The sequence below is a fragment of the Pinus tabuliformis genome, chromosome 8, assembly GCF_031772625.1.
Source record: "Pinus tabuliformis cultivar Carrire ecotype Pingquan chromosome 8, CPIR1, whole genome shotgun sequence".
NCBI classification, from domain to species: Eukaryota; Viridiplantae; Streptophyta; class Pinopsida; order Pinales; family Pinaceae; genus Pinus; species Pinus tabuliformis.
In genome coordinates this window covers 963,820,873-963,830,465 of record NC_142294.1, presented here as the reverse complement: position 1 = coordinate 963,830,465, position 9,593 = coordinate 963,820,873, and the positions used below count along the sequence as shown (strand labels likewise).

Below are 9,593 nucleotides of genomic sequence, written 5' to 3'. Positions count from 1 at the left end.
CATTTATTTACATTGTCACAGTGACGTATATGCCTGAACAACCACTCCATAGTAAATACAACTAAAGAAAAACAGAAGAAAAATCGTAAAAGCACCAAAGCCAAAATATCATTATCTGCTGTCTTGTACGAATCATCTGTTGACAGGATATTATGATTGGAGACAACACAACATAAAATCAAACAATAAGTTTTAAGGGCACTCAGTCCCAAGGATATTCACGCTTCTGATTTGTTTATCAGTCAAGGATCAGTTATGTAAAACCCGTACTTTGAAGTCTGATGAATGAAGTCTATTTTATACAAACGACAATTTTTAAACTGCTAGAAGAAAAATGAATCACAGAATACACTAGCAGTAAAACATAACTCTCTTCACATTTTCCTTAATAGCTGGTAAAGGCCGAACAGCAGCAGCTCCAGTCCCAGAACGCGTGCTGCGGGTACCCGAACTACTAGGACCAGCGCTACTACCACGAAGTCCACTATGTAAAGATCCGTTGTCCGATGTTTCTGGCTCTATGTAGAAGCGAGCTCGAAATGCAGCCAGATGCGCATAATATGCTGGGGGAACTGCATATTATGAATGAACATGAATGTCAACAACAGCAACAAGGCATGCTTAAGTTAAACTATCTCATTTTAGAGGCTTACCGATTGAAACGGAGCGAGTACACCGAGCATATCTGAAAGCAAAGCAACCAGCTGACAGTCAGTGCCAAAGACTGCAACTCCCACAAAACTACAATCTTTGCATTTTAATACTAAATATCAACATATTCGAGACATTTCAGTGTACTCCAATTAAATTATAACACATTAGGACCATGCTCTGTAGAATGTACCCCAACAAAAACAGAGCAAATGTACTCCAGATAGTTACAGAGAATGCAAAGCATAAGGAGACTTGGAGCAGTACAGTGCTCAAAGAATGAACCATCTTCATTTGGCATTTACCAAGAAGAGCTGTATTAGATAATTTTTCCAGTTTATGTGTCTATGTCCAAGCCACGTGCATCCATAAAAGATCTTCGTCATCCATATTTCACACTTTCCAACTATGATATACAGGAATATAGACAAAAAATGTTCATCTGTGCTTGTATGTAAAGCATGAAATAACAAATGTTCACGAGTCAAATCTAAAATATAAATCAACCTGGGTCGTACTTGCAACAAGGGAATCAAGTCAAATCTGAAGTTGAAATTGAAAGTATCCTGGTCTCCAAGTTGGGCATTATCAAAATTGAATCAACTTAGTTATACTCATACGAATCCAGAATGTCAGATGTTTTCTTACTTTGGCTACAAGGAACAAAAATGAAAAAGATCAGAACAAAAATCCCATTAGAAGGTTGAAGCTTCAAAACCCTTGTAAATGCATATTTCTGTTTGCTTTGTTGGCATCCATCGATTTCATTTGTGAAAGCAGTATTAATTATATTTCTTATTTGTGACGGGATTACTGCAAAAAAAAATAGAAAAGTTGGTTTTTTAATTGAGATTTAGCAACTCAACATCAGGAACAACTGGTGATGCAGAGTCTCGTTGGGAATTTGGATGAATAACTTTTTGAGAGAGCTGAATCAGCATTTATACAGCCATAATGTTCTCAACCTAAATGATTTTAAGGGATGAAATAATTGAAACATTGGACATAAACAGGTAGTGTGCCTACAATGATAATATGGTTACATATTTTATTTTTTCACTGTGTTTCCATTTCCTAAGCCATTCTAGTGATTGCAACTACCTAAAATAATGTGTCCAGTATAGCAGCCAGTCTTGTGGCATCCAACATTTGCACTTTGAATCAACTCTTTGAGAGCTCCCCTTTAACCTTTAGTCTTGGAATTCTCCTTATCTTGTCAATCACCTGTCTCTCAGTTGTCCTCAATGTAAGGTACATAGTCTCCCTCATCTTCTCAGCCTGGAGAAGTTATAAATGAGATGTTGCAAACTTTGTTTTTTCCCACGAAGCGAGAGTTTAACAAAGAGGAATGGAAATTTCAGGGACTGTCAGGAATGGAAATTTCAGGGACTGTCACTTTAGCTTAGCCCCACTGATTCAGAGTGGGGAAATACCACCATGAACTCCCCAAAACCATTTCCAAATAAACAGAGAGAGCAGTGCTCAAAGGTGTTTGTGGGAAACAACAGACTAACCAAGGTCTTTTATTCCATGTTGTTAGTTTTTGTAGCATCGGATATGTTCTAGCCTCGAAATTTGGTGGAGAAGCTAGAATACATGAGATCTCCAAATCCCAGAAATTGTTTATGGAAATTCCGCCTAGAAGTGCCTCAATTGGATTATTAACCAATTTTTAAATATTTCCCAAGTCTAAACTTAGGTAATATGGTTAATTAAAGAGTATTAATTGAGATAAGGCAAAAATCATCTAGAAACTCACACAAGTCGATCTAGAAATGATCCTAGCCATTGATTAAGTTTTAATATTGGTTGTTGGTGCTCTAACAGAGGATTATAAGAGGAGATCGATGCAGTGATGGAGAATGCACCAAAGACACTTGCGCAACTGGATTTCCAGAGTAGCAGCAGTCAGTTGCTAAAGAGAGAGCCAGAAGTTGAAGCAGTGAGTGAGGGGTAGAGACAGTGATCCGAAGGAAGTTTTCCAGATCCGGAAAGTCAGCAGCAAGAGGGCTGAGTTATCCCGGTGAGGCAGGGCAAAGGACTGCGCAGTAGCTTTAGAGAGGGCAATTCGATTTGCTAGAAAGAAATTCATTCTCAAATCCAGAGGTTGGGAAGAGGTTCTAGAAGGTTGGAGAGACGAATTCCTTAGCAGCAAGAGGCAGAACGACTTCATCAGAAACCAGTCAGAGGCTTGACATCATAGTCACTGCACAGTGCAGTGCAGAGAGGTGACGCAGAGGCTTCAAGAGTTTGAGTTTTTTGTAGGCAAGTTGTGTCAGGATTGCTTGCAGAGGAAGGGTAAATCCCTTCAATAATTTTGCCCAATTTTTTCTTGCTGTGAATTGCCAGTTTCAGGCATCTAGATTGTACTCAGATTTTCGTTGTTGCATAATAATAAAGACCCTCATTGCTGCATCGGATTTCCCAAGTTGGTTTTTTTCGTGGACATTTGTCCAAGAATAACTGTGTTGATTTTATGTGTGCGCTAGCATTTCTCAACTTCCAATGTTTTATTTTTTCGCAGAATTTTATTTGTGAAGGTTGCAGTGTGTTTATTTCGATATTTGTCATAGCAAATAAATTGTTAAATTAATTAACAATTAGGAAAAATAATACCAGTTGCTACAATAGGATTCCAGTTTAAGGAATTTTCACATCGTATCAGAGTGCAGTTGACTAGTCGGGGAGTTTAGAAGCAAAAAGAAGGAATTTCGCTGCTCAGTAAGAGCAACAGGCCGAAATTCCCAAGGGCAACGCAGTGGTTTTTTCCAGGGGGCTGAGTTGCTTGAGGAAGTTTGATTTTTCTTAAAGAGGGGCAGAAAAATTCGATCCTTTGATCGAGTGATTCGAGAGGTAGAGGGAGCAGCTCAGCTTTTTCGTTACGCAGATCTCTAGCTGGACGCAGATGCTTTTGCAGCAAATTACTAGTGCAGAACCAGCGTCAGGGTGGAAGAGAGAAGAGCAAACATAGAGGGAAAATTTCTCTCAGGGAACTTTGAGTCTCAGAAGTTCGATTTTCCAGGCAGATTGGTAGTAGCAGTTAGCAGGTCCACGCATTCCAAAAGGAAGTGTGAGTAGCAAAGCAGTGGCCAGGCAGAAGGAAAGAGGAAGTTTTCAACTTGTTCAGAGATGGCCATAGTAGGGCAGTAGATCCAGGCGGAGGAGGAGTATGATGCTCCAATGTGCCAGATCGGCAGGGTCCATCGCAGTTGCAACAAGGAGATCAGTGAAATCAGTTATGGATTGTTGCAGTGGGACCATCACCTTTGCTACAGGGGCCCACAATATCATTGTAGCAGGGTCAGTGTCAGCAGACGCAATCTGTCATTGGACATTTTTAAATCTAGTTGCAATTAGTACCCGAAGACAATTGCAAAGCTAGATGTAGTGACACAGGAAGTGTGAATTTCCCAGTTGCAGTATGCAAGTGAAGCTCCAACTAGAAGATTCCTAGCACAGAACTTCGCAGTCTAGTTTCTAGTGCAGTAGGACAGTGCAAGTTGTCAGGTGGGAGCAGAGAGATTTCCCATAGGGAGATCGAGACTCAAAGGGAGTCTAGTTTCAGAGGGAGCAACCCTGTGGAAACTATTACTTCAGAATCTGGGGAGATCAGACTCATTATTGCAATAGTTGCAGCAACAATGCCGTAGTTGCAACAATATGAGTAGATCAAAGGTCAGAGTTGCAAATTTGGGCATGGTCCTTGAGGAGTCCACCTCATGGATCAGTACCTGGCTACGAGGGCCCACAATATTCAATAGCACAATGGATCAGTGGAAATAGATGCAGTCAGGTGCTAGAATGACAGTTGCAGAGATTAGTAGCAGTCAGATGCTAGGGAGCGCAATGCAGAGGTGGCAGTGGTGCAGGTGGCATAATGCAGAGTCAGTAGCAGCGCGGATTCTACAGTGACAACGCAGATGCTAGTAGCAGTTAGAGACTCGGGTAACAAATGCATCACACTGAACACAGTTGATTCAGTATTTGGATGCTTTTCAGTTGCAACAGCAACAGAGTTGTAGTGCAGATGCAGTGTTGGCAACAGTTTAGCAAGGTCAGCAACAACATAGATCTAACACATCAGAGTTGCGTAGTAGTTGGTGGGCAGCAGTGGCCAAACATCAGCAGCGTGACAAGAGATGATACAGAGACAGGGTGTAGTGACAGGGTGTGCAACACTAGAACACATTTCTCGCTAAGATGGGAGTGTTAGTTTTTGTAGCATCGGATGTGTTCTAGCCTTGAAATTTGGTGAAGATGATAGAATACATGAGATCTCCAAGACCCATAAATCGTTTCTGAAAATTCTGCCTAAAAGTGTCTCAATTTTAAATATTTTCTAAGTCTAAACTTAGGGAATATGGTTAATTAATTAGTATTAATTGAGATAAGGCAAGAATCATCTAGAAACTCACACGAATCGAACTAGAAATGATCCTAGGCATTGATTAAGTTTTAATCTTGGTTGTTGGTGCTCCAATAGAGGATTATAAGAGGAGATCGATGTGGTGATGGAGAATGAATCAAAGACACTTAAGCAGTTCGATTTCCTGGCAAATCAATTTCCAGTGTAGCAGCAGTCAGTTGTCGGAGAGAGCCAGAATTCGAAGTAATGAGTGAGGGGCAGAGACAGTGATCCAGAGGAAGTTTTCGAGATCCAGAGAGGCAGCAACAAGAGGCCCGAGTTACCCCAGTGAGGCAGGGCAAAGGACTGCACAGTAGCTTCAAAGAGGGCAGTTCAATTTGCTGGAGATAAATTCGTTCTCAAATCCAAAGGTTGGGAAGAGGTTCTAGAAGGTTGGAGAGACGAATTACTCAACAACAGAAGGCAGAACTAATTCATTAGAAATTAGTCAGAGGCTTGACATCATAGTGACTGCACATCGCAGTGTAGAGGGTGACGCAAAGGCTTCAGGAGGCCGAGTTTTCTGTAGTCAAGTTGTGTCGTGATTGCCTGTGGAGGAAGGGTAAATCCCTTCAATAATTTTGCCCAAATTTTTCTTGCTGCGGATTGCCAGTTTCGGGCATCCAAATTGTACTCAGATTTTCACTACTGTATCGGTTTTCCTAAGTTGGTTTTTCCTGCAGACATTTGTCCAAAAATAATTGTGTCGATTTTATGTGTGTGTGCTAGCATTTCTCAGCTTCTTGTGTTTTATTTTCCCACATAATTTATTTGTGAAAGTTGCAGTGTGTTTATTTTGATATTGCCGTAGCAAATAAATTGTTAAATTAATTAACAATTAGGAAAAATAGTACCAGTTGCTGCAATAGGATTCCAATTTGAGGAATTTTCACACTTGCTATTGATTTTCATTTCTTTCTTTGCAGACCATTCCCCAACCCTCTCTCTCCATATATTTCTTTCCCTAAGTGCAAATTGTTGATTCACGAGTGTTAGCAAGGATGCCACAGCTTTTCAGACACCCCAATTCCAATACCAAGACAGAGGCACCCCACTGTTGATTTAAACGAGATTGGCAACTCTCTGTAGACTCCTACCTGAAAGTGGAAAACCCTAGAGGAGAAACAATGGGAGACCTTACAGGAGGTTGACAACAACTCACTTCTTCAATTTCAACGTCATCATCTACAATTAACTTGTAATGTCCCTTCCTAAATTATTTAGTTACAGGTTTAATTTCCCACAATTTTGGAAAATTTTGGAGGCCATGGAACCCACTCAATTTTGACATAGGGACTTAGGGAAGAAAAGGAGGTTGAATTACTTTGTTAGTGGAGTGTGGTGACCACCCACATGGGAAAAACACTCTTAGTCAAGTGAAGAGTTCGAATAGCCTTGGAGGGAAGTCGAATGGCAAGGTGGAGGGGCCCATGTGGGAAGGAAGGCCCACGAAATTATAAATATGGAGAGCTCAACTTCACAAAGGGGTCTTTTGTCAATTGAACTCACTCTTGTTGCTCGAGCTACTTAGCTAGGTCACTTGTTGTTTAGCACCGAGTTTTCCAAGCGGAGAACTATCCCTTTCTTCAGGGACTTCGAGTGCCACCCTAGGGATGTCAAATTGTACCACTTTGGAGGAGAGATGGAGGGATTTCAAAGCCTATCTTTCATTCTTTGCTCAATTAGTGCGTGTTCCAGGAGGACGCAAGAAGGGAGCACATAGAGGTCATTTCGAGGTCTTCCGAGTAGCACATGCCGGGAGAATTTGTTGATTTGGGGTAGCATCAGATGTGCTCTAGCCACAAAAATTGGTGGAGAGGCTAAGGCACATGAGATCTCCAATACCCAGAAAGGGTTTGGGAAGATTCTAAATAGTTTAGGAGATATTAAAATAATTAATATTTTTAATGGAGTCCCTAAGTCTAAACTTAGGGAAAATAAAATATTAATGTGAATCAATATAAACCTGTGTTAGAATGGTCCAAAAGTCATGGATCAAGCCAGATCTAATCTTAGCCATTGATTAGAGACTTAATCTCGGCCGTTGATTTGTCAACAAGAAAAGTATAAGAGGAGGCTTGAGGGTCACTTGGAGAACACACCAGATGATCAATCATTCTATTCTCTAGAGCGGGGTTTGCTAAGAGAGATAGAATCAGTGATCGGAGTTGCAGCTGAGGGGCATTGAGTACAAAGAGACAGAGAAGCAAAGATAGTGTCGGGAGATCAACGCAGGAGCCAGAGAGAGTGACACAGTAGCAGCCAGGGCTCACGCAGGGCCATGCAGAGGCAGCCAAGAGCTGTGCAGTGCTTCAGAGAGGTCAGCATTGCTGACGCAGAGGACCAGAAGGCTGACGCAAACCCATTCAAGGTGACGTAGGACCAGCGCTGGGCAGAGAGAGGCTGACACAGTCCAGAAAGGCAAACGCTGGGGTTTCTGGGGCAGATTGGAGTTGAGGAGCTGTCAGAAGGTTTATCTCGGGTTTCAGTCAGGACATTTGTCTCAGACTGAGAGGCACTACTGCTAAGGAATTCTCTGTTGAGTAAGCCGGATTTGGCACCCAGATTGTACTTTGAAATTGCTTAATAAGAAAACCCTCAGATAGTTGCACCAGTTTTCCCGCATTGGGTTTTTCCGGGGACATTGGTCCAAAAATAACGATGTCATTTTGTGTGCTTGTTTCTGTTTCATTCAATTGATGATCTTAATATGTTGAGCATGCACTAGTGTTTATTTTCAGTATTTACAATGTAAATAACTTGTTAAGTAATAGAACAAGTAGGTAGGAATAAATCAGTAAAGTGCATGGAGGGTTTCTAACTGGTAGACTTAGAAACTTCAACATGGTATCAGAGGGTAGTTGTAGATCACAGGAGAAATGACGACATCAGTCTAGCGGAGCAATAGCAGCAGAAAACAGCTGTCCCGAGTGATAGAAGTTGTTTCTAGCAGAGCAACAACAAGGGAAGGGTGACGCAGTGCCTGCGTCATCAAGGGTGAGCCAGGAACAAGTAGCGCAGAGGCTAAGGGAGGAAAAGGGAGACTCACGCAGAGCCACACAGAAGCTAGGAGGGCTGACGCAGTTCGCTGAGGAGGTCGGTTTGCTGGTGCCGGGATTTCGCAGAGCCTAGGAGCTCTCACCTTCAGGTTGTTGGGGTTTAGGAGGCTGTGGGAAAGTTGCAGAGTGGAGCTGGTGAGGTACTATACTCAGAATAGTACCTGACAGGGCAAGGCCAAGAGGAGGGAGTTGCTACCAAGGGTTTCTAGCCAAGAAATCCGAATCAGTGGTGTGGCTGCATTGACAATCAGAGTAAGGGGCATCTCGACATCGACAGAAGGATTTACAGGAGGGAAATCGAGACTCAAAGGGAGTCACATCGAGAACTTCCAGGAGGGAAGTAGAAGAGCATCATGGCACTACACGGAGTAAGAGACCAGGACAGGTTGGATGGAGCGTCAAACTTCGCAGTCTAGAAGGCCAAAATCTTATCCTTACTTGACAGAAATTGTGTCAAGCACTTTGCCTTGAAGACGATAGCGGTCCCAGTTGACCCTGCTGACAAGGACAGGTATGAGGAAGCAATGGCGAGGGCCAAGAGTATCATTCTTGATAGGGTCAAGGATCATATAGTACCACATATTGCCCAGAAGAATATGACACAGGAGATGTGGGAGGCCTTGACCAAGTTGTATCAGCATACTTCCGTGCAGAGGAAGATGCTCCTAGAAAATCAGCTGCGGTCATACTAGATGTAGAAGGGAGAATAGATCGACACCTTCCTCGGTTGATTGAAGGAGATCCGAGATCAGTTGACTTCCATAGGGGCCACACCAAATCCAAAGTTGATGGTGAGAACAGCCCTGAATGTAATCTCAGAAGACTGGGAGGTGTTTGTCTAGAGCATACTGGGCAGGGCGACCCTTCCAGATTGGGAGGAAATGTGGGCGGCTCTTCGCCAAGAAGAGATCAGGAGGGTGACCAAGACGGGAAGCAGCAGCAAGGGGATCAGAATCAAGGAGGAGGAGGTGGATGTTGCCCTAGCATCTAAGGGTAAACAAGAAAAGAGGAAGAAGAGCAAGGGAGAGGCTTCCGAAACCAAAGCAGCGCCAGCAAGAGCAGAGAAGGAAGTGGAGACAGACGATGATTGTGCCATGAGTGCTCATGTGCCACTTCAAAAGAAGTGGGGAGACATCGAGCTGTAGTCAGGCGGACTATAGGCGATGAGGGGTAGGATCCTCGAGGTACCCAGTCTCTTGGATTAGACCTTGCTACGGGAGCCCCAAAGAGGAGTAGCAGTACTAGCGATGTCAGTAGAGACAGATGCAGATGGAGCGACAGAGGGAGCTACAGTGCAGGATTCCCAGGACAGCGTGAGGCTAGCAGGCTGCGACAGTGCGAGAGGCACGAAAATGTTGAACAAGTGCAGGATAGAACAAAGAGGTGTGCAACAGTGCGAGATGCATGGAGTTGTTACAGTAGCGCAGAGGTTAGAGGGTGCACTTGTCAGCAACAAAGGGAGTTTCAGCATCAGGAGT

General features: G+C 43.0%; 1 protein-coding gene across 4 annotated transcripts in view; it reads right to left on the bottom strand.

Annotated features, from left to right (window-relative positions):
- Positions 1 to 286: 286 nt before the first annotated feature.
- The window catches only part of LOC149238674 (protein argonaute PNH1-like), a 147,457-nt gene continuing 138,150 nt past the window's right edge, over positions 287 to 9,593 (bottom strand). For all 4 annotated transcript variants that reach the window (XM_089373145.1, XM_089373143.1, XM_089373144.1 and 1 more), the window contains 2 exons: positions 654 to 685; positions 287 to 572 (listed from right to left, as the gene is read on the bottom strand). In XM_089373145.1, the coding sequence (XP_089229271.1) occupies positions 352 to 572; positions 654 to 685 (253 nt within the window). In that variant the 3' untranslated portion in view covers positions 287 to 351. The remainder of the gene's footprint in view (positions 573 to 653; positions 686 to 9,593) is intronic.